Source organism: Balaenoptera physalus, assembly GCF_965194825.1.
Source record: "Balaenoptera physalus genome assembly, chromosome: 11".
Classification (NCBI taxonomy): Eukaryota; Metazoa; Chordata; class Mammalia; order Artiodactyla; family Balaenopteridae; genus Balaenoptera; species Balaenoptera physalus.
This window is the reverse complement of record NC_138896.1, coordinates 68,682,702-68,708,540: the sequence shown is the minus strand read 5'-3', so window position 1 is coordinate 68,708,540 and position 25,839 is coordinate 68,682,702. Positions and strand designations below refer to the sequence as shown.

The following is a 25,839-nucleotide window of genomic DNA, read 5'->3' as shown; positions in this document are numbered from 1 at the left end:
AAAGGGGACTGCACCCTTATCTATGTTGTATCTCTCCTTTTTAAAGGGGAGAATATGGAATTTTAAGTACAAGTTAAAAATACCTTTTTTAAGAAGGAAGAAACGAACAGGCAAAAGTACAGTTCTTCCTCCAGCACGGGAAGGAAGATGAAGGAGAGTTAAGAAGACTTTGGAGGTTAAGAAGGGAAGGGAGCTGGGGCAGCTGATTGTCTGCCCTCCCAATGAGAGAGAAGTACCAATTCCCCAGGAATGACCAGCTTTCTCTCCCTTTCATCAGAAAACAAAACTTTATATTTGAAACCAATTCAGCTTCTAATTAAGAGCAACCATGGTTACTGCTTCTGAAAAAAATTGCTATTTTCAGAGAGTGCCGTGGTTTCTGTGGAGTAGATTCAACACTTTATTTCCAAGAAATGAGAAACACAACATTTAATTTTGTTTAGCAAGTTTAATAACTCACTATTATTACAGGTTGGGGATCAAAATGAAGCGAATACTTCAGGGTAAAGAATCCAAATGACAGTAACTAGACCCAAAACAGAAGACCTCTGGGAATGTGAGGCAGATAAATCAGGCAGTTTCCAATCAAAATACTGGACTAGCAACTCATTGTCCCTTTCAAATTACATCTGAGAGGATAAGCCCTGGAAATCTACTCTCTACTTTCAGATGCCCCAGAGATTAGAAAATCTGAAAACTAAATGCCATGCGATGCATTCTCTGGGCGCTTCATAAACACTTGTTGACTGACTGGCCAACGGAAAGCTGATGAAACGTATATTATGGTTCACTTGCTAAGAACTCCCCTCACTTCCTGATATTTGTGGGTAATTGCATTATGATCATGCGGGTGCCAGACACATAGCCTCAATTTCCTTCCTCCTCCACAGGGAATAGCAAAAAGGCCCAGGCGGAAAACACTACTTGGGCAGTGCCCTGAGGCATTTTGCCTGAGACAAATTACTCAAGGTCCAACTCTGTGAGGGGGGACTTGGCAGCTTGATGCTTTAACTGCCCCGCTTCTGGCCCAGAAGGTGCTGAGGAGACCAGCCGAGGTGGGAGGTGGGTAATTTTATTTTCTAACCATCTGTGCATACAACATATGAAAACACAACAAAATCACCATATGGTGCTAAACTTTAAATATGTCATCAGACATTGTATGAGTTTAAGAAGAAACCGATCGGCACTGTGGTCTTTACTGACTCCTGAAAGAGAATAATTTATCTCTGGCTTCAAGTGGCCCCTGCTTAAACATCCAAACCTCAGGACTACCGTATTACTGCTATTATTAATTGGGTTACACTGGAAAATTGCATTATGGTTTTTAAAGAGTTTTCTCATTGATCATTGCACATGAACCTTGCAACAAATCTGTGAGGTAGGAGGCGGGTGGGAGGCCACTGCCACTGACTAAAGTCACAGATTCCTGATCAACTCATCACCCCCAAACCACCTCCCTCTCCACTTGCCAAGTCCACATATAATTTACTTGTATGCCCAAGGCCTGGCCAACTTTGTGACTTTAGGTTTCCCCAAGAGAACTGTGATGATCATGGCCTCAGGCACATCTCCACTGACTACAACAAGAACGTGGGGGACCCCAATGATCTGCTTACACTCTTGTCTCATTTCTCTCCTTTGCACAACTTATTTGCTGCTATAGGAGGAAACCAAAGTAAAAGCAACCTTGAACTTTCCAAATCATCATTCTTGTCCATTCTCAAACCCAAATTACAATCTGCGGTCTGGCAGGCTCACAAAATACAAGGACAAACCACAGACTGGGAGAAGACATTTGCATTGTATTTAACTAACAAAGAATCAATAATCCAGACTATATAAAGAACTATATGAGGGATTTCCCTGGTGGCGCAGTGGTTAAGAATCCACCTGCCAGTGCAGGGGACACGGGTTCGATCCCGGGTCCGGGAAGATCCCACATGCCGCAGAGCAACTAAGCCCACGAGCCGCAACTTCTGAAGCCCACGTGCCCTAGAGCCCGCACGCCCTACAGCCCGTGCACCACAACTACTGAGCCCATGCGCCACAACTACTGAAGCCCATGCTGCAACCACTGAAGCCCGTGAGCCTAGAGCCCGTGCTCTGCAGCAAAAGAAGCCACTGCAATGAGAAGCCCTCACACAGCAATGAAGAGTAGCCCCTGCTCACCTCAACTAGAGAAAGCCTGTGCACAGCAACTGAGACCCCCCCAAAAAAAAAGAACTATATGAACAGTAAGAACAATATGAAAAAGACAAACAACCCAAGAGGAACTTGGCAAATAATGTGAGCAAGCCAGTCAGAGAAGAGGAAACTTAAATAGATAAAATATAGCTTCACTAGGACAGAACTCAGGAAAACGTAAATTAAAAACACAATTAGATGCCATTTCCCATATATCAAATTAGCAAAGATTTAAAAGCCTAACATTAGTGAGTATTGTCAGGGATGTAGGGCTATATGAAATGCCATTCATTTCTGGTAGGAATATAAATTGGCACCAACATTTTGGAAAGCAATTTGGCAAGATATATTTATGCTGAGGAGTGTACACTCTATGACCCAGCAATGCCACTTCTCCCACAGGCTAACAGTCAGGTGCAAAGATGTTCATTGGAACAAAAATCTAAAACAACCTAAAACTCTATCAATGTGAAAATGGATAATTAAATATTGTCATAATTATACAGCACTTATAATGGATGAACTAACTCTAGAGACATAGATTGAATCTTGAAACAAAATACTGACTGAAAAAACATGCAGAATATTAAGATGTCTTTTACATAAAATTTAAAACACACAATACTACACACAAGTGTGTATGTATCCATAAACAATACATAGAATAAAAGCATGAAAACATGAAGGCAAAGGAGAGACACTAGCTTTTTTTTTAACTGAAGGACTGGAATCTGATTGTGGAGAGGCACAACTGTATCTGCAACACAGAAAAAAAAAGCTGAGATTAACAAGATTAAATGGTAATATCTGTTATATCAGGATGGCGGGTCTGAGTATTTAGAATAATGTTCTCTGTACTCCTGTGTTGGAAATGTTTATAATTTTTTAAAGTATCATATTTAAACTAAAGAGGATAGAGTCTACCTAGGGAAAGTGGATAGAGAAAAAAAAAGAGAAGGCAGTCTAGAAAGGAATCTGAGGTAAGGTAGACAAATCCCTCAAAAAACACAAATTAAAACTGACACAGAAAAAAAAAAGAAAAAAAAAAACTGACACAGAAAAAAAAATCAGAAGATCTGAATAGCCTTATATCCATTAAAGAAATAGAACTGTAATTTAAAAACTTCCCACAAAGAAAGCTCTAGGTCAAGATACCACCACTGGTGAATGCTATTGAACAATAAAGAAAGAAATAACACCAATAATACACAACACTTTCAGAAAATGGGAAGAAGGGAACACTTCCTAGCTTGTTTTATGAGGCTAGCATAAACCTGATATTAAATACAAAGACATTACAAGAAAAGACAATTACAGGTCAGTGTCTTTCAGGCACATAGGGATATTGACAAATGAATACAGCAATATATACATTCAAAAAAGTACATCATGACCAAATGAAATTTGTCCTAGGAACACAATGTTGGTTTAATATTTTTAAAAAATCAATCAACATAATACATCACATTAACAGATTAAAGGAGAAAAACCATGTATTGTCTCAATAGATGCAGAAAAGGCATATAACAAAACTCAATACCCATTCATGATAAAAATTCTGAGCAAACTAGGAATACAGGGATAACCTCGTTTCACTGCACTCTGCTTTACTGCACTTCACAGATACTGTGCTTTTTACAAATTGAAGGTTTGTGGCAACCCTTCGTTGAGCAAGTCTATTTTTCCAACAGCATTATTTTTTAATAAGGTATGTACATTTTTTAAAAGACATAATGCTATCGCACACAACAAACCACAATATAATGTAAACATTACTTTTATATGCACTGGGACCAAAAAATTCCTGTGACTCACTTTATTGCGATATCCACTTTATTGCAGTGGTCTGGAACAAAACCCACACAATCCCTGAGGTCTGCCTTTAAAGCAGAACTTTCCCACCTGATAAGAGTATGCAAAGATGGAGTGGAGCAGGAAAACCCTGTGGAGTAAACTGGGAGGAAGAAACCAAGATGCAGCAAAAAAACCTGGAGAGTGGGGTCTCATGCCAAGAGCACAGTCTTTCACAGAGGGGGAAACGTTCTACTGTATTACATCCCACTGAGGTGAGACAGGATGACAGAGACACATCCAGGGAGGTCACTGGTGGCCTTGAAGAGAGCAGACTTGGTGCAAAGGTCACTCCACTTTTTACTTCTCATCTACTGTTCTTAGTGTGCCTTAGAATGACTTCCATATCTCCATTCAAGAATTAAGCAAATCAGGGGGCTTCCCTGGTGGCGCAGTGGTTAAGAATCCGCCTGCCAATGCAGGAGACACGGGTTCGATCCCTGGTCTGGGAAGATCCCACATGCCGTGGAGCAACTAAGCCCACGCACCACAACTACTGAGCCTGTGCTCTAGAGCCCGCGAACCACAACTACTGAAGCCCGCATGCCTGGAGCCCGTGCTCCGCAACAAGAGAAGCCACCGCAATGAGAAGCCCACGCACCGCAACAAACAGTAGCCCCCACTCTCTGCAACTAGAGAAAGCCCACGCGCAACAACAAAGTCCCAGTGCAGCCAAAAATAAAATTAATCAATTAATTTTAAAAAATAAATAATAATAATAATAAAAAAAAGAATTAAGTAAATCAGGGACTTCCCTGGTGGTGCAGTGGATAAGACTCCATGCTCTCAATACAGGGGGCCTGGGTTCAATCCCTGGTCAGGGGACTAGATCCCACATGCATGCCGCAACTAATAGTTCGCATGCCACAACTAAGGAGCCCATGTGCTGCAACTAAGGAGCCGGCAAGCTGCAACTAAGGAGCCCACCTGCCACAACTAAGGAGACCGCGTGCTACAACTAAAGAGCCGGTGAGCCACAACTAAGGAGAATAGCTGCCACAACTAAGGAGCTCACCTGCTGCAACTAAGACCCAGCACAACCAAATAAATAAATCAATCTTAAAAAAAAAAAAAATTAAGCAAATCTACCAACAAATTAACAAATTATAGAAAAAGGCAAGCTTACTGAATTTTTCCTAGGCCTACTAACTGATTTTGAATCTAAGACTCCAATACTACTATACAATACAGTAGAAAGGCTGGTGTTTGGAAAAGCAGGTGCTCAAGGACTATGTACCGAATGAATTAATCAATACACACGTCAGACCTTGCTATTGCAGAGCAGATATTCCTTCCCTCCTTAGAGTAAGGATCACTGAACCTGACCTGAATCCCAATCCCTGGGACTAGTCCTGACATTGGGAAAGAAGGATTTTAAAACAACAGGAAGCTCAACAGGCTTTCACACTGTTCACCATTACAGAGATTTGCTTCTTTTTTGCCATTACCACTTAGAAATGGCTGGACAAGTTTTCACCATATTTGGCGGTTATCTTGGGGATGATCTGACTTAAATATGGGCTATGAAAATTAACAAGAAATTAATTTCAAGAGAGCCTGGAGGATACCCGCTCCCGTCCAAGATAGCTTATCATCTTAAAGAGAGCAACTGAAACTGAGGAACAGAGGGAACCCTAGGTGCCTGCTGGTCACAATGACTAAGATACCATAAACCAAATAACAAAGAGTGGTTTCAGGAACCAACCGAGTCACAGGATAGATAATACAAATAGCAGGTGATGATCTGCAGTCTAGTTGCTTCTCAGAAGGCAACTCCATGCAGCAGGCCCCAAGCAGAAGAGAGCACAGATTCATTTACTAAATGAATTAGATTTCATTTCATTTATTAAATGACTTCCCAGAGTAAGTCAGATCAGTATAAATAATAATCATGGCTACCACTTATTAAGGGGCTATTATGTGCCAGACACATGTACTATCTCATTTAACCCACACAACGACCCAGGAGGGAAGAATAATTATTACTATATTATTATCCCTATTTTAAAGACAAGGAGAGTGGGATTCACAGACATTAAATGACTTGTGCAGGATCACTCAGTGAGAAAGTGGTACAGTGGGGTTCAAACCTGGGTTGCCCAGTCCCTGGGTCCAGCCTGACCTTGGGCTTCAGTTACTGTAAGGGACTCCATTTTGTCTTTTGGGCCTAAGCTGCCTACAAGGGTCCCAGTTATCTCTGGGCCTGGGGTTCTGCCTTGAGCTTTCTCTGTAACGTCTCATCCATCCAAGGGAATTAGAGTCCCACCTGCATCCCCTCAACCACTTATCTGCTAATGTACCATAAATGTACAGTTTTGCTTTAAAAGCTTAATCTTCAGCAACTGGCCTGTACTCGTTAATTGTCCAAAATAAGTTGGTCTAAGTAAAAAAAAATAATAATAATAAATCTAGTTGAAGAAACACAATTAGATATTATGCTTCATGACAAGAGCCAATTTATTCTGCACCACCTCTTTCTAATAAACATTGCAGAAGTGATGGAAAGCAGTATCTGGGAAAAATAACACCTGGCATAGCCCAGGGAGACATCCCCTGTAGAAGGCAAATCTCTGAATCTGACAGTAAAAGTCATTAACTCTTCAAGTGACAAAGAGACATTATACCTTGACTTCCTTTTTATTTTTAGGAATACTTCTTGCTGCCAATGTCAGTTCAGCACAAATTTTCAAACCAATTATGACAATGGATTCATGTACCTTTCTAAAAGAAAATCTTGATAAAGAACTGGGAGGGGGAAGATACCCTTTATATAGACCCTGAGAGGTTAATAATAGCAACAGCCAGTGGGAATGCCAGTAAATGTTTAACAATCAACTCTCTGGCAGAAAAAGCCCTGATTTGTAGGCTTTGCTGATTTCCATGATGTAAATACTCCCACCATCGTGGATTTCAAGCTACTAAGGTGACAAATAATTAACATGAAGTTGGGCAGACATGTGCACAGCTCTCAGGAGCTGGTACAAGCAGGCTCCAGCCCTCCACTGGCGATGCTAATATTTACTGGTTACATACTTATGCGCCAGCTATGTGCTAAGTGCTTCATAGTCATCCTCTTTCAATCCTTGTAACAGTCCAATGGGCAGGTAATATTTTATCCCCATTTTACAGATGAGAGAAAACTAGGTATTAGAGACATTAATTTAGTAATTAGTCAAAAGTCGAATAGCTACTAAGTGTTAAGGGCTGGCATTCAAATGCTGGCCATCTGGCTCAATGGTCCATGCTCTCAGCCCCTCTTTGATCCTGCCTCTCTCTGTAAGGTGTTAAAGAAGCTGCTATGATCATTGCCACCTCATCTTACAGATGACGTGTTGGTAAAGAGTAGAGCGCAGGCTCTGGGGTAACTGGCAGTGGGGTAAAGGGGTCTACCCACAACAGACATGCAAGGGTTCCTCTCCTCCTCTCCCAGGAAATTTCACCTTGTCCTTCAAGGACAGATGCTCCCTCTTTAGCGGAGCCTTCCCCAACTCCCGCAGAGCTGTTACTCCCCACATATTTCTTTGTTAGGAAAATTTTACTTTTTCCATTATAAAATAAATACATGCTCATTAGAGAATACAGAAAATATCAAATACAAGGAGAAAAATCTCTTGTGGCCCCACTTCCTACTCACAGCATTTGTTCCTCATTTCTACTATTGGATTCATTCCCCTGTTCGATGTTTGTGTCTTTATGGATGTCAGCCCCACTGGACTGTGAACTCCTCCTGAGGAGATATCATGTGGTACCCACATTTGTAACCTCCTTCCACTGCATCCACACCCCACCTCCCTCCCTAGCACAACATCCAACACGCGGCTGCCCCCCAATTAATCTGGATGCTTTATTATGTCCTGCAATTCATGAGAGGAAACCCTGAGCTTTTCATGTTTATCTTCAAAGCTGTCCTAATCTTAACTAAGATTGGTTTTCTTCCTTTGTCCTACATTCTTATTGTCCTGAGTCGGGCAGGAAAGTGCTATTCCAGCAGGCATCTTGCCTTACCTGCATCCCTCTCATCTTCTGGAAGCGTGCAATGGTGTCGCTGATGGTGTACACACGCACGTGGCCCATGTGCAGCTTGCCGGAAGGATAAGGGAACATGGAAAGCACGTAAAACTTGGGCTTTGATTTCTAGGAAAGAACGACAAAAAAATGACAATGAGTATTTATTAAGCATTCACGGGGAAACCTGCATGCACATAATATTTTGGCATTTTACTCAAGGTAATAATTTAACATTTTTTAAAGTTTTTTTTTTTTTAAAAACCATTCCTATAAGGTAAACTGACAAAAATGCCTAATACCAAAATTCAAAGCCCTGGCTTAACCTAAAGAATGTCCAAAATAATGCCAAACAACCTCAAAGTCCTATTATCCATATGTATTTTTAAATCTGTCTTTTTCTCTTTTAAAAGCTTCTCTTTTAGGACAGCTATCTAGGTCTTAAAGAACTATATGTTTTTCCAAATGAAGCTCTGACACATATGTCCCTATAATTCAAGGAAACAATGGTGAATCACAGAGATGTGACATGTCTAAAAATGGGGCCCCTCCCTAAATTCCCTGTAGCTGCGCGCAGACTTGGATTGAACAGTACGAGCAGGGTCCTCAGGCACCGGTTCAGGTCCCGGGTTTCTCTGCTGTATTGTGAGCTTATCTTTCAACAGAAAAAGTTGAAATGGGAAGGTAATGAGAAAATTTTAGCCAGGTTGCTATTTCCCAGGGGGTGATCTACAGGCAGCCTCAGGCCAGGGTTACATAACTCTCCAACTTCCAAAGACGCGGCTTGATCACGAGAAACATAGAAAAAAGGTAAATGCATTGGAACAGGATGAATACAGGGCAGGAGGTCCTCACTGGAACACTGACTTTTGGCACCTTAGTTCTTCCACAGTAAAATGGTGAATGCTGTCACGAGTTTGTGCACATGAGGGGACAAGGCTCCACAGGAAAGGTGGTGTCATTTAATTGATTCCTTATTGGGGACCTATTGTTCAAGGGCAAGGACCCCCCCCAACCCCACCTTCCCGGCTGCCCACCTCCCAGTTTAATAACTGTTGGATAAATGTTTGTCGGCCTGTGTGCTCTGAAGCCTGATAACAGGCCTCTGCAGAGCACTTATTACTGAAGGGCACTTTTCCCAGCACACTTCACCAATCCTGTCCAGGTGACAGGAATGTTCCCCCTATCCAACCTTAAATCCTCCCACTGGGGAGAAGGCGTGCCTCTGAAGAAAGGAAGAGAACAGGTAACTACTTCTGTTTAGTCACTAAGGGTCTGGACTGTCTGATGTTACCATTACTTTTTTGCCACCTTCTATTTTTCTCTTTCTGTCCTTACTCCCTTCTGTGAGCTCTACTAGAGTTCTTTAAGGCCTTGCTTCTCCAAAATTAATGAAAACAAATACAAGACAGAATATTCATAACCATTCTTTTGGGTATGTGTGTGTATTGGGGAGGTATTTTTTGGTAAGTATTTGCATGACTGATAATTGACAGCCAATTGTAATCAGGGGAACAGAAGAAACCAGAAATCAGATTCTTTCCAAATCTCATTCGACCCCTTGCTTTACAATTCCTTCAGCAAAGAAGTTAAACAAATCTTTAGCAGGGCCCCTAAAGGGTGGCAAAACAGACCAGAGTGGCACTTTTCTCTGTACTGCCCATCTTCTGGAAGTTACCAACTGAGTGAGTGGTAAGTAAAGCTGCCTGAAGGAAGAGAAGGGAAAAGTGAATAAATAAGAAGTTTGGATAATACATAAACTTGGAAATCTGGAATACTGAAGTGACAGCTGCTATTGATTTCTAGAAACGGATGGAAAGCCCCACATTGATCATGTACTTTAATGTGGATCCATAACTCTTAGGAAAACCTCAGGAGCATGAGAGAGGACTTGAGATTCAGGAGTTAGTGGGGACTCAGGACTCTCCTTCTTTAAGAAGGCAAGTGACAGACAATCCTCTCAGCTTGTAAACAAATCCCTCAAAGGAAGTACAAGACCTCGTTCTGATACTTGGTGCAGAATAGGAAATAAGCAGACTATCCACTCGATTCAAACATTACTCATTGCAATGGATTAGGCCTACTGCCTTTCCTTTGGGAATTTTTAGGGACATGGGAAAACAGCTGTTACAGAGTTCTTTGGGACCTGAAAAAAACAATAAAATCCTTGATATAAACTATCTCTAGTTTTTCACTTTAAAGTTTTTACATTAAACCTACTTTTTATTATAATCACTTTGTTTTTATTATAGTGACATATATATTAAAATTATGTTTATTTAACAATGTTGCCCCAAACATTTTCTACATATAGCTTCTTCATTAACATCTCCATTTTGTATGTCTATCCAACAAAGATTAAATTTATAGTAAAATCGAGGGATTCATTATATACTAGCTAAGCCAAACTACAAAACTGAGTTTACAGAATATATATAGAAAAGTATTGGACTTCCCTGGTGGCACAGTGGTTAAGAATCCACCTGCCAATGCAGCGGACACAGGTTAGAGCCCTGGTCAGGGAAGATCCCACATGCCATGGAACAACTAAGCCCGTGTGCCACAGCTACTGAGCCTGCACTCTAGAGCCCGTGAGCCACAATTACTGAGCCTGCGCACCACAACTACTGAAGCCCGCGCACCTAAAGCCCGTGCTCTGCAGCAAGAGAAGCCACCTCAATAAGAAGCCCGCGCACCGCAACGAAGAGTAGCCCCCGCTCGCTGCAACTAGAGAAAGCCTGCACGCAGCAACGAAGACCCAACACAGCCAAAAATTAATTAATTAATTAATTAATTTTAAAAAAAAGAAAAGTATTGCTAGCAAAGTCTTTACTATTCATGAATATTTTTATTTATTGCAGAAAAGGTATTCAGCTTATTGCCTGCCCCTGCCTTTTGCTTTTCTGTGTGAATTAAGTCATTTTCCTCTGTGACAATGAAATGAGTCCTATCTCTGGGAGTGGAAAGAAGGAATTATGGGAATTTATACTATAATTGAGTAGGAATCTGACTGAAAGGGAAATTTTCATAATTATATAAAAGTGTAAGAATTTAAGCCTTTAAAAGAAATTAAGATTGGAAGCGATGGAAAAAGGATGGTTTTTATAAGTGGGTCCTATTATTTTTGTCAGCTTCTAACATCAAGAGAAAGATAACTTCTGCCTCTTTATAGATCATGCTCTGAAGCTGTCGCTGAGTCTAGAGGATGGAGGGGGAAGGACCACTCAATAGGAGCCTGCAGCCTGGGATCTGGTCGAGCTTTGACACTAGCTGTGAGACCTTAGGCAAATTCCTTTGTCTTTCTGGGCTCGGTTTACAATCTATAAATCAAAGGCAAGGCAAAAGAAGGTTCCTGGTGAAAGCATGAGCTCAGAAATCAAACGTGTCTGGGTTTGAGTTTTGGGCTCTGCCACAAGTGAGTTGTGCATCTCAACAAGTTACCAAACCTCCCTCTGAGCCTGTTTTCTTACCCCCAAAATGAGGATACTACTACCCACCCCCAGGGTTGTTTCAGGATTTAAATGAGATAATAAATGGAAAGATGGTGGCTGACATAGTAAAATGCTCATTAAATGGAAGTTCTTTTTATAACGATGATTATGATGATGATGGCAAAATATTCAACTTCTAGAAACTCATTCAGGTGGATTTCAAATGTAGCTAATACCAGAGAGAGGTTGATCATAGATGCTTCAAAATCCACCAGCATCTAGTCATGTTCTCATTCCTGACAAAGACACACCACACATTTTTATCCTCTTTCAGTTTATAAAATGGGTTCAGTCATATTTTCTCATTTGATTTTCAAAGCAATTCTGTGAGATAGACAATGCAAAGAATCTGAGGATCAAAGAGGTTAAACGATGCTGATGAGATCACACTGATTTGGGGCAGAACCAGTATTACTGCCCAAGCTCCCAATCCAGTGCTCTCTCCACTTTGCCATTCCCTAATTCAAACCCTCATAGAATGCCACCAGGGGATCACCCAAAATGTCCCTCAAGCTATTTACCCAACTAGTGAAACACAGTTTATTTTGATCCATTTAGTTTTTTACACAACCATATGCTTAAGAATGCAATGTCACAACAACAAAAAGCTACAACTTCAGAATGTTTGGAAGTGACTAAATCTAAACCAAAAGTAAAAAGAAAAAAAGCTAATTTTATGCAACTCATTGAGAATTAAACTGCTCCCTAAGGTCTGCTTCCAAAATACATTTAGTTACATTAGTCTGGTCATGTTGCCACGAAGAATTTTCACTTCCTAATGAGGTAAAAGTCAAGCTTTTATTGTATAATTATGCATTATATTTAAACCTTGCTTTTTATCATTTCACGTGTTACACACTACACCTCTTAAATACCAGATTTTCTTTGTAACTAATGCCAAAAACCATCCTTCAGTTTAACACAAATAGCTACCCACCCCCATTTTTCATAATGATCAATCTCATAGAAAGAATGAGTCTGATAAGAGTGGAGAATCAGGAAAGGTGATTCAAGCACAGTGTGGTCTTGTGCAGATATATATTTACTCAACTGCTTGTCTTTGGCCTAATCTCTTTAATTAAACATAGAGGGTCAGTATTATTTGACTGGTAACTATTATGAAAGGATGGTCAGAATTTAAGAGTAAAACTTTATTTTATAGTGCTGTGCTCTGATCAGATTCAACATTTCATGTAACAAATCACATCTTCCATTTGTCATTTTGACCAATATCGTAAGGTAAGGGTTACTGCATCCAAGACTGATCCCCAGCAGGTTGGCCTCCCACAGAAGGACTTGTCCTCCAACAGAGCACTCCATGGAAATTGGCTACAGCCAAGTGCTTAAGACAATTAATTCAGGTAGAGCGCTGAGCTGGTGCAGACAGACCAGAAGCCAAGGGTCCACTAACTTATATAGCTGCGACCATGAGGTTGGACCCCAGTCCCAGATCACACCTGGGAAGGGCTGGTACCTCCCAAGCCATGATGGCAGAATAGGGTTGGAGGGCAACGTCATGGGAGGGGAGAGGGAGGTACTTCTCAGAATATGCAGGAGCTTAAAAGTTCCACAGCTGAGGGGCCCAGGTGCCTCTCCTAGAGTCTCCTATGTGACCCTGCTGGATCCCTGTGTGCTGCCCCACCATGCAGTGGACCACAGAGGACCTGACATCTGCTGTGGCTCCTGTCTTGATGAGTTTCCCCAGTAAATGCTGCTCCAGAATGCCCAGTGTGGCACCATTTGCATGCACCTTGTTTGTATGTGCACCACACTGAAACTCCTCCAAGCACCATCCTGGCCTCATCCCAGTTACCCCTCACAAGCATCCTGGGAAGCAGGTGGGCGCTACTATTAACACTGCTCATTTTAGATTTAAAAAAGTTGAAGCCCTGAGAGATTCAGAAATTTGGTTCAGGGTCACACACTCAATAACTTATTTGAATTCAGGCAGTCTCACCCCAGTCCAAGCCCTTAGTCCCTCTTCTCTACCCTTTCAGCGTCTCTTAGAATACTCACGGGACTTCCTTGGTGGCGCAGTGGATAAGACTTCAAGTTCCCAGTGCAGGGGGCCCTGGTTCGATCCCTGTTCAGGGAACTAGATCCCACATGCATGCAGCAACTAAGGGTTCGCATGCCACAACTAAGGAGCCCACCTGCTGCAACTAAGACCTGGTGCAACCAAAATATATATATAAAAGAATACTCACATCAGCTTCTGACATTTTGGAGGCCTGTTCTTTTATTCGTTGATGCCACCATTTCTCCACATCCTTTCTTGTCTGCAGCGTATACTCTTTGGTCCACTTTCCCGTAGCACTGTAAATACCTCTGGAACATCCTGGAATCACTCTCCTTCCCCATTTGATGACATCTGGACCATCACTTAGCTGCCTTTTCAGAAGAGAGGCATATAAACCCAGCCTCTGCCAGGAAGGAGCCATTCTTCAAAAGCAGCGAAGGCCCTGAAAGAGAGGGCAGAAAGCACACGTGTGAGCCGCCCGGAACCTCCCCGAGCTCATCCTTCCATTCAGCACAGCCAGCGCTCCCTGCCCGTCCACATGCTTTCCTCTTATTCTGATGACTTCTTTCCCTGAAAAGAATACTTTAGAAGTGCAATTGAGCTAAACACAAACTTCTTAATTGGAAAATATTAAAGGTGTTTGATGCTCCCAAACAAGAAAGATACAAAAGCCCCATAGGAACAAAAGGAGACCACCACCTGGGCCAGCTCCTGCTGCAACCTCACAGCTTGCCTGCATGGGAAGCAGCAGAGCCACCTCCAGCCCTCGCCTTTAGGCCAGCCCAGGGTCTGTACAGGAGGCTTTACTTCCCGTTGTCCAGGCTTCAGAAGAGCTCTAAGCACATCTGGGCTTGGCCTTAGGCTCAAGTATCAGAAGAGATCTGAACACAGGTCTCCCCGGAAGATCGGAGACTCTGAGCAAAGATTAGCATTCTTCATACATACTACAAGTTAAGTATACTCAGTAGGCTGAGCCAGGAAATAACCATTATTTAGAAGACTGCTTATTCATTTAGTTCTTCATTCACCTACCAAATATTTATTGAGCGTCACTAGGTCCACACACTATTCTAGGCACTGGGGATAGAGCAGTGAACAAAAACAAAGTCCCTTCTTTCATGGCACTTATATACTAGTAAAGAAAAGCAGATAAGAAACAAACAAATAAATATATAACATGTGTAACAGTGATGAGTGTTATGGTTTTCTGGAATACAACCCACAGGTTGGGGCCCACTAAGACATCTAGCTGCGAATCAAAATTCAACTTTAATTAATTTTTATTTATTTATTTATTTATTTATGGCTGTGTTGGGTCTTCGCTTCTGTGCGAGGGCTTTCTCTAGTTGTGGCAAGTGGGGGCCACTCTTCATTGCGGTGCGCGGGCCTTTCACTATCGCGGCCTCTCTTGCTGCGGAGCACAGGCTCCAGACGCGCAGGCTCAGTAATTGTGGCTCACGGGCCCAGCTGCTCCGCGGCATGTGGGATCCTCCCAGACCAGGGCTCGAACCCGTGTGCCCTGCATTGGCAGGCAGATTCTCAACCACTGCGCCACCAGGGAAGCCCCAAAATTCAACTTTAATGTTTCATTGGTTTCCTCCAAAGGTGAATTCCAGAAATGACCTCATAGAAGAGGTTTCATGTTTTATCGCTGTGTTAAAGCCTAAGGTGACAGTTCATCAAATATTTAAGATTTATGACTAAATAGCCTAAACTTTCTGCCTTCCTGCATAACAGCATTAGCTATAGTGCAGAAACAGACAAAAACAGACCTTTCAAAACCACAGAGAAACAAAGGAAGAAACTGGCACTCTGAGCTGGCATTAATTCTTTTTTGTTTTGTTTTGATTTGATTCGAATTTTATTTTATTTATTATTATTTTTTATACCACAGGTTCTTATTAGTTATCTATTTTATACATATTAGTGTATATATGTCAATCCCAATCTCCCAGTTCATCACCTCCCCCCACCCCCCGCTTTCCCCCCTTGGTGTCCATACGTTTGTTCTCTACATCTGTGTCTCTATTTCTAAGCTGGCATTAATTCTTGATCCTCTCAAAAGTTTTGTTTCGATGCTGGTTAGCCATTGTGAAAAAAGAAATACCAAAGAGTGAAGACAGATCACCAATATGAGCAATATGAAGGAAGGAATTTAAGTTCATTTAAAATTCTAATCCTGTCTCTATAACTTACTTATACTATGCACTAAATTATAAAAAACGTATAACAACATTCCCTGTCTACATAACAGTAAGCTTTCTAAAAATGTTTACATAATACCTGGCTCACTAATAACCTTTCCTGTACATAAATCAATGGTATAGACTAGAGAATTCTGAAACAGATCCGGGTATTTTAAAGAACTTAAAGTTCATAAAGCAAAAAGCACAAATAGATTAGAAAGTGATAGACTATTCAATGAATGGGGGGCCGATTCAAATTAGAGCCCCACCTCAAACCAAAAAGCAGAGTAAATCCCACATAGATTAAAGAATTTTTTAAAATACCATAAAACAAGAAAAAACATAGATGAGTATGTACTAATTCTGTAAAAGGTGCAGGATGTTCTGTCCTAAGCATAAAAGCAATGGAAGATTTCATAAAGGAAAATATTAATAAAACTCTCTAAAAAATGTAAAATACCTGCATATCAAAACCACCACGAACAACATTAGAAAGCAAACAACAAGCTGAGAGAAAACTGCCAAAACTACAACAAAAGATTACCCTTCTCTATAAAGAGTTCACATATAAGAAGAGAAACAGTAATAACCTAATTTTTAAAATTGGGGAAGGAGAAAAGAGGAAATACAAATTGGCTAACAAATACCTGAAAAAGAATGACTTTACAACTAATCAAAGAAATGCAAATTAAAACAACAAGGAAATATTTTGCTTATCAGATTGGCAAAAACCTGTTATAAAAAGAAATGTGCACTTTTATACACTGCTGGTGAAATGCAAACTGATTCCAACTCCCTGGGGAGCAATCTGGTAATATATGTGTCAAGACCCTTTAAGAAAAGTCCACACCCTTTATGTTAGGGGAACTCAGCCATAAGTGCACTCAGGGCTATGATTTACTGCAGCCCTGGAGCTCAGTCCAGTTCCCTTTCTTTACATCCCAGGCCCTGCTCTGGGACACTCCACCACCGAAGCCCTGATGGACACTGCCTCTTCCTGATAAGGAGCAGCCATTTTATTAGAGAACCATGCCCCTACCATGAATGTGAAAGGTGTGATTCATATCTTGTGTTATGATCAACTTGGCCCTTTTCTTCCTTAGCTCTGTCACATCCAGTTCCTTGCCTAGATGTTTGGAATCTTGTCTCTTCTTCCACATCCTTCCAAAGCATCAATCCCCATTACTCCACTCCTCTTTAAGAGTCAGCCCTGATCTCAACCTCACTTAGGGCTTAAGGTTAAGTTTTTTAAGAATGGTGGGGGTAGCGGCCTGTGACCATAGAGGGAGGGGCCTGAGAACTGGACCCAAAATGACAATCATATACGGACAGAGAAACCTAGCAGAGTAGGAAAAAAAAGGGCAAAGAAACAGAACTCAGAGAAGCACACAAGAGCATTAGTGTGCACCCAAAAGAAAGTGTGCGAGAATGTACCTGGGAAATTAATCTTAAAGGAGCTAAGTTATGTGCAAAAACAAAAACAAAAAAAACCCCAACTAATTCTCTATGTGACCTCAGGGAAATTACTTCCTGCCTGGAAAATCAGCTTCTCCTTAAGATAAAGGGGTAAATCCAGATGATCTCTGAGGAACTTAGAGCGCTAACATGCTGTGACAATGATCTGTGGGTCACAGAGATGATGTGGGCCAATGGATGTCCTTCGAGTCTAAAGCCTCAGCCCCGGGAGCAAAGATCCAGGGACCAACCGGGGTAGTGGAGCGGTGGAGAGAGAGAATTGAGTACAAAACTATGCGTACATATGCGTTTTTCTGGGAAAGGGTCCAGACCTATCAACAGAGTCGGTGGCTCAAAGAGTCTGAAGATCTGAATCTCAGAAACTTTTCCAGTTGGGAAACTGCACAGCTCCGAGACCACCAAACCCAGCCCGCACTTTCCCTTCCGGCTCCCGGCAAGTCGAAATCTACCAATCCGGGTAGAGGGGAGATCAGGCCTCGTCTCTTGCCCCTATGAGCCCGGGTCAGGGGTTTACCTGCTCACAGGCTCTGGCCTGCGCCTCCTTACGCCTCGGTTCCCACCTTAGGCGAACACGGCACGGCCAGTCACCACGGGCGCCGCCATGTTGGCAGAACAACAACTTTATCGATGGCGGCCACTGCAGACACAGACAGGCGGGGGCGGAGCCGAAGGAGTAAGAGCGCGGCCTGGTCCCGACTCCCGGCATTCCTTGAGGCCGGGGCCGCTGGGCGGCTGTCGCAGGTTCCGCTCTTCGGTCACTGGCACCGCCCCCTGGCCCCAAGCCCCGCCCTTGGGCCCAGACCTCCACTCTGCGTCTGGCGGCTGCAAAACTCTGGACACCCAAGGATCAAATTCTTAACAATTGTAGCAGGCGTGTGAAAGCCATCAGTTTAGTGTCCCTAGGCGGCACGTGGTGTAAAGACCACTGGAGGAATCCCGAGGCCACGGTTCGAAGTACATCGTAGTTACAGCCTCCTCCTCCTCTCTCAACCTCTTGATCCTTAATGGACCACATGATGGTTAAGCCATCTTCCACTATATCCGTGGTCTAGCTCTGGGAGGGGAATTACCTGCCCAAAGTTGGAGGTAAAGTGTGCTTTCCTCACCTGATACTTGGGCTGGGAGTCAGGAAAGCATGATGCCTGACCACCCACTTTCCTAGAAGAGTTTATGTATTCCACCCTGTAACCTCCCCATCCCTGGCAAGTATTTCTTGCTATAAATAAATAAATGAATGAATCAATGAATGAATTGCAAAGGAACAGTGGTGTTAAAGTATAATTTTCAAAAACGTAAAACCTGTTTAAAGGAGATTTAGAAGAACATATATGGGCAATCAGGAACACTGAAAGAAATTTGCTACTTGTGCAAAACTGGTTGATATCATGTAGGACTAGAAAAAGTAATTTTGAGAGCTATCTTTTTCTACAGGGCTGAAATCACTTGTACCTCTATCAAACAAAATTCATCCCATTATTCTGTATTCTACATCTATAGTCTATATCTTAGCTTTTACAGAGCTGGACAATAGAAGACAAGCAAATGTGCATACCCCACAGCACCAGATAATCCCCAGACCAGTACTCCACCCACACACTAATCTTTCACCAATTTCCAAGTCTTTAACAAAGTTTCCTGACATTTCGAAATCCAAATACTTTGTTATTCAGTGTACACTTCAGACCAGCATCAGCCTCACTTGGGAATTTGCTAGAAATATAGAATCTCAGGCCCCACCCCAGTCCTGCTGAATTGGACTCTGCATTTTAACAAACCTCTAGGGAATTCTTAGGCACACTGAAGTTTGAGACTCACTGTATTAGAATGTGAGAGTTAGAAAGGATCTTGAGAATACTCTAGCCCAGCCGGCTCATCTTACAGATGAATAAACTGAGGCCCAATGGAGCTGTCTAGCTCAAGATCACAGCAAATTAATACAGTCATCCCAAGGTATCCCAGGGGGACGGGGTCCAGGACCCTTTGAGGATATCAAAATCCAAGGATGTTCAAGTCCCTTCTTAAAATGGTGTAATATTTGCATATAACCTATGCATATCCTCTTGTACACTTTAAACCATCTCTAGATTATAATACCTATTACAATGTAAATGCTATGTAAATAGTTGCCAGTGTACAGGAAATTCAAGTTTTGCTTTTTGGAACTTTCTGGAATTTGGGGGGGAATATTTCCCATCTGTGGTTGGTTGAATCCACTGATGTAGAACCCGCGGATACAGAGGGCTGACTGTAAAAGATTTGGTATTCAAAACTGGGTCTCTAACCTGCTAAAATAGTGCCCTTCCCAAAGTGCAGATTGAAAGATCATTAGTTGAGACAACTTCCAGGCCAATTCTCTTATTTCAAAGATGAGGACACTGAGGCCCAGAGATTGGCTACAGCTTGCCTGAGGTCACACAGCTAGTTGATGGCAGAGTCAGGATTCCCATCCAGGTCTCCTGATATCTCCACCCCTGAAACCAGATGCTTAATTTAAATTGACACCATGGAAGCACTGACTCTCATATCAACATACCACACAAAATAATTCAATCTTCAAGGACTTCATGCTGTATGCACATATAACTAGGGTGCCCTTTCTCTAATTTACCCAAAACACTAAATTCTAAGTAGTCTCTACCCTTATTTTGATTCAAAATACCTCTTTCCTCTTAAGAATTAAAGTTAACATTGACATTTCTAGGAGATTATTTCAAATAGAATTTTTCTAAAAGTTCACTTGCTTTACAGGAAAGTTGCTATTTTTACATCAAAGAAGACATAGCATGAAAGTAAATTTCTTTTACTCTTAAAGAGCTTGCTACAGAGATACATTGTTAAATGAAAGAGACAAGTTGCTGGGCTGTGTAAAATGTTATCCCATTTTTGATTTTTTAAAAAGGAGAGGAAATAAATGAAATACATGTGTTAGTATATGCATGGAAAGAAATCTAGAAAATTATGTCTCATACTATTTATTTCCTGTGATGATCTCTAAGGACAGTGGGGTTCTATGGGGATTTCTATTCATGATAGTTTTCTATGTTACTTTTGCTTTTTCTATTAGCTTGTGTGGTAGGCTGAATAATGGTCCCCAAAGATATCTAGGTCCTAATCCCTGGAACCTGTGAATATTGTTTTATGTGGCAAAAGATAATTTGCAACGTGATTAAATTAAAAATCTTGAGATGAGATTATCCTGGGTTATCCTGGTAGGTCCTAAATGCAATGACAGAGAGAGGCAGAGGGAAATTTGAAACAGAAGAAGAGGCAATGTGACCACTGAACAAGATGCTGCCCTGATGGTTTAGAAGATGAAGGAAGGACCATGAGCAAAGGAAAGCAAGGAATGCAGCTCTAGAAGATGAAAAAGACAAGAATATAGATTTTCCCATATGATCCAGCAATTCCATTTCTGGTTAGATACCCAAAAGAACTGAAAATAGGATCTTAAAGAGATACTTGCACACCCATGTCATAGAGGCATTGTTCACAATAATCAAAAGGTGGAAGCAACGCAAGTGTCCATCAAGGGATGAATGGATAAACAAAACATGGTACATAAATACAGTGGAATATTATTCAGCCTTAAAAGGAAGGAAATTCTGACACATGCTACAACATGGACAAACCTTGAAGACATGCTAAGTGAAACAGTCACAAAAGGACAAGTATTACATGATTCCACTTGTATGAGGTACCTAGAGTAGCCAAAGTCATAGAGACAGAAAGTAGAGTTGTGGTTGCTCAGGGGCTAGGAGGAGGGGGAATGGGGAGTCATTGTTTAACATGTACAAAGTTTCAGTCTGGGAAGATGAAAAGGTCCAGAGATGAATGATGGTAAATGCAGAGCCGTGTGGATGTATGTAATGCCACTGAGCTGTACACTTAAAAATGGTTGAGATGGTAATTTAAAAATTTTTTTTATTTATTTATTTTTGGCTGTGTTGGGTTTTCGTTGCTGCGCACAGGCTTTCTCTAGTTGTGGCGAGTGGGGGCTACTCTTCGTTGCGGTACACGGGCTTCTCCTTGTGGTGGCTTCTCTTGTTGCAGAGCATGGGCTCTAGGCGTGCGGGCTTCAGTAGTTGTGGCACGCGGGCTCTAGAGCACAGGCTCAGTTGTTGTGGCACACGGGCTTAGTTGCTCCACAACATGTGGGATCTTCCTGGACCAGGGATCGAACCCGTGTCCCCTGCATTGGCAGGCAGATTCTTATCCACTGCGCCACCAGGGAAGTCCCGAGATGGTAAATTTTATGATTATTTTACCACAATTAAAAAGAAGGAAAGAAAACAGATCCTTTCCTAGAACCTCCCAGAAGGGAGTGGACTTCTGTTGACACCTTGATTTTGGCCCAATAAAACTGATCATGGATTTCTGATATCCAGAACTATAAGAAAATAAGTGTGTATTGTTTTAAGCCACCGAGTGTGTGGTAATTTGTATACTATTCAGCTTCTATGACTTTGTATACAGAAAAAGATTAAGAAGACTTTTTATTAAATAGAGTGATGCCCATCACCATTTGTTTGATTTCATCTTTATAGGGCATTGTATGTTATTAACATTCTAATTTATGGATCTTCAGAAAGGTTCTTTACATGGCACCCTCTCATCAAAGGAGCCTAGCTCTCCAGAGTCTCACCCAAACATTATTTGTCTCCTTTGGCCAGGACTCAACTTGAAGAACAGGTCAGGGTCAAACATGCCAGATACCACAAATAATCCTTAAAGAGACGGAGAGCCTTCTTTCACACTTGATTAAGCACTGCTAATAGCCGTGATAGTGGACATCCTTGTCTTACTCCATTGGTCCCTCACTTGGATTGGGGTTGCTTCTAATGTTCTACCTTAATGTATGATGCTTACTTTAAGTTTTTGGTAAATACTCTCTGTGGTATCCCACCTCCAAGATACCACCAGTACCACTGATAACCCCACCTCCTGGTCTTCACACCCTTGTGTATCCCCTCCCATGTTATACTGGGCTGGGTTAGTATGACCAATAGAATACAGCAGAAATAACTCTATATACCTAAACTTTCCACATTAGGTTATAAAAGACACTGCAGCTCCCATCTTGGTGTGTGTGTTTGTTGCATCACTCACTCAGGTGATGCGGTATGAGGGAGTATGTCATGAGCAAGGCTATAAAGAGAGCTAGGGACTTCCGTGGTGGTCCGGTGGTTAAGACTCCATGCTTCCACTGTAGGGGGCGTGGGTTCGATCCCTGGTCCGGGAACTAAGATCCAGCATGCTGTGTGGAGTGGCACGGCCAAAAGGAAAAGAGAGAGCTACATGGTGAGGAACTGAGGTCATCTGCCAGCAGCCAGGTCAGTGGGCTTGGAAACAGTTCCTCCAGTCCAGTCAGGTCTTCTAAGACTGCAGCCCCAGGCAACAACTTCACTGAAACAGCAGGAGAGACCCTGAGGAGGAACCCCAGCTAAGTCACTCTCAGAAGCGGCATGAGATAGAACATGTTTGTAGTTTTAAACTGCTATGCTTTGGGATAATTTTTCTCAGCAACAGATAACGAATGCACTCTTTATCACATCAGGAGAGTTTCCTTCTAATACCCGGTCTAGGATCCAGTCCAGGGTATACCCTGCATTGAGATGCAATTCTTCTTTGTCTCCTCCCATCTGGGACAGCTCCTCCATCTTTATTTGCTTTATTATGACCTTGACACTTCTGAAGAGTTCCAGTCAGGTATTTTGTACAATGTCCCTCCTGATTTAATTCATGATTTGTATATGGGGCAGACATGCCACAGAAGTGAAGGCTGAGCCCTTCTTGGTGCATTTTTTAAAAGGAATAGGAAATGCATGAACATGTTTGTAAGGGGGTGGAGATGGTAAAGTCAAAGGAGGAATCAGTGCCGGACATAGAAGGAATAACCGAAAGAGGGAAGCCTGAAAAAGTGAGAGGGGGCAGGATGCCCAGCTCACAGAGGTGGACTTCCACATTTTACTCACTGTATTGAAACACTGAAGTTTTTAACAACACACATGTATTACTTTTGTGATTAAAAAATGAAAAAGACTTATTTTTTTAAACTCTAGGCTCAATCTTGTTTCAGAAATTATACTACCTTTTCCCCCCATATTGTAAGAGGCTTCTATAGCGTGGAGACTTGCAAATTTTACTTTCCTTCCAACGTATTTACTCATGTTTACGCCTTTAACAGCCGGCATTCGATCTTTAGCCTGAACCACTGCACATCTCCCATCCCTGTGTCTCCCCCTCCAGCTTCCCGGCATCCTTCTCTGCATGCTTCCTCTGCCTTGGTTTTCACTATAAGAGCCAGGCCCTGCATCAGGAAATGGGTGGACAAGGATGAAGAAAACAGGCTTCCCTGACCTCAGGGAGACTCTCATGTTCAAATTGTTTCCCTAGTTCTCTCTGCCTGGGTGCCCCTGCCTTTCCTCCCATCTGTGTGCCTTTCATATTATGGTGTCTGATCCTCCAAGTTTCTCTTCTTCTTCTTCTTCTCCTTATCCTTCTTCATCCTCCTCCTCCTCCTCTCCCTGCTTCTTCCTCTTCTCCCCCCCCCACCCCTCCCTCTCTCACTGTTTCTTCTCTTCCCAACCACCCTATCAGTTGGTCTCTTTCTGGTCCCTCCCATGCCACCTCCTCACCCCCTTCCCACCTCGCCTTGCCCCACCTACTCTGTTGGACGCTACCAAGGTTTAGACATTCTGGATTCATTCAAGTACTATTTTGAAAATTGTAATGACCAATTTCCTGAGTTCTTTGCGGACTCCCTTAACATCTTTGAGTTTTATTTGAATCACTGAAACTTTACTTCTGTACCCTTTCTTCATTTTCCTTACCTCTTGCACCTTGCTCTGCACTCTCTTTGATTAATACAACAGCCTGCGCATCAGGAACTTCCAGGAATAGGAGTCTCCATTTCTTCAGTCATTTCTTCCCTTAGTGTAAAAACAAGATTTTCCCCTGCTTACCTCACTAGGTAAAGCAAACTCACTAGAAATGACCTCGAGGTGCAAGAGTGAAAAATAATTCCAACTTGACATTTATTTCCATGCTTTTGTGACCTTTCAAAAAAATAAATCCTGAGGCAGCCATGTAAATTCTTATCTGAACTGTCACATTTCAGACATTGATTCAGATCTTCTGGGAACAACTTGCAGTCTTCCACTATGAAGGCAAACCCCAAGACTCTTGCTACTGTGTGGATTGTTTTTCAATAAAAATGCCCCAGCTGTGATAATCAAACCACTGAAGATGTAGATAGGCTTATCATCTATGATTTTTCCCCTTACCTACTCCTCCCCCTTTTCTGATCGATGCTTCTGGACTTCCCTTTAAAAAACCACCCCTCACCCCAACTCTGAGCCATTTATTCTTGTGAACTTGACCCCACCCCTCATACCCCAGGTCTGAGGTCTAGCTTAATCCAATCCAGTTATTCCATCCCCTGACCACAGAGACGGTTGAGGCAGGCACATTATCTAAGCTGGACTAACCAGAGGAAAGCATAGGACTTCTGCTGGGAACACTAGAACCCAGATTCTTTTTGCTGCTGTGTGGAAAGAAAAATCTCAGTAATTGCAGCAGCCATCCCAGAACCAGATGGATGAGTCTGCTAAGAATGAAGGCAGGAGGCTAAGAGAGGAATTGGGTCCTGGTGCTACAGAAGGATCTGCCAGATCAAGCCCTACCTGAAGCCAGCTGTCTCAGAATCCTCTTCCCAACTAGGCCTCAACTTTTGGACTTCTGTGTCTATCTTTGCATGGTCCAATCATAGCAAGAATCCTGTTAAGGCAGTTTAGCCAGACTCCCCTTGCCCGGGGTTCCTCTTCCTCCACCAACCCCCAAGTGATGCCTGATCACCCTGGCCTGCCTTCAGCAAGAATCCTGTTAGGTTGGCTTAGCCAGACTCTCCCCTTACCCTTGATGTTTCCTATTAGTAGTTTTCCATCCACTGACCCTCACTCTGCTCCTTGGCTATAAATTCCCACTTTTCCTTGTTATATTCAGAGCTAAGCCTAATCTTTCTCCCCTACTGCAAAACCCCATTGCAGTAGTCCCTACACCTATAGTAAAAGTCTCCCTGAATAAAGTCTGCCTCACTATTTTAACTAGTGTCATGGATAATATTTTCTTTAATAGTTCTTGCTGACCTGAAAGTTAAGCCTAGCACTGGTGGGTCAAAACACTCATAATGATCTTTGCAAAGCCAGTGTCCAAGAGATCAGGAACAAAGAAAATGGGAGTAGATGCCTTTCTGAAGAGGAGTCTTGGCCTTGAGTGGCCTGGAGCAAAATCAGTACATATTTTCCTAGGTGCCTGATATAAAAAAGTACCCGTTTTTGGCGTCCCTTCCAGGATACAAAGTTTGCTGAAAGTGATCTCTTTTGTTGACTTTTAAAATTTTATGTCTCCCCCACCCCGCTGCCATGCCTTGCAGTTCTTGAGTGTGTAGGAAAAAACCCACTTGGAGTGACTCACACCACAATGATCCTTGGACACAAAGACAGGCCTTGGGATTAAGCTTTTAATCTGTTCATTACAGGGGAGAAAAAAATCCTTTCCACTGCTGCAAATCTCTTTAGGCTTTGTGATTGCTTCTAGAAAAAGATAATCCTATTTGAAGAAATAC

At 42.2% G+C, this 25,839-nt stretch overlaps 2 protein-coding genes across 9 annotated transcripts in view; one reads left to right on the top strand and one right to left on the bottom strand.

Annotated features, from left to right (window-relative positions):
- LARS2 (leucyl-tRNA synthetase 2, mitochondrial) overlaps positions 1-17,876 on the bottom strand; it is a 170,323-nt gene extending 152,447 nt beyond the window's left edge. For 6 of the 8 annotated variants that reach the window (XR_014251033.1, XM_082413855.1, XM_082413854.1 and 3 more), the window contains exons 1-3: positions 17,731-17,876; positions 13,742-13,996; positions 8,044-8,172 (exon numbers count right to left, since the gene is read on the bottom strand). Coding sequence is in view for 7 of the 8 variants with exons in the window: in XM_082413855.1 (XP_082269981.1) it covers positions 8,044-8,172; positions 13,742-13,975 (363 nt within the window). In the remaining variant the exon portion in view is untranslated. The remainder of the gene's footprint in view (positions 1-8,043; positions 8,173-13,741; positions 13,997-17,730) is intronic. The other 2 variants (XM_082413856.1, XM_082413858.1) reach the window with 2 other exon arrangements.
- The window catches only part of LOC309638721 (uncharacterized protein), a gene marked incomplete at its 5' end in the record, with an annotated part of 364,111 nt that overhangs the window by 173,499 nt on the left and 164,773 nt on the right, over positions 1-25,839 (top strand). The gene's annotated exons all lie outside the window — the stretch shown is intronic.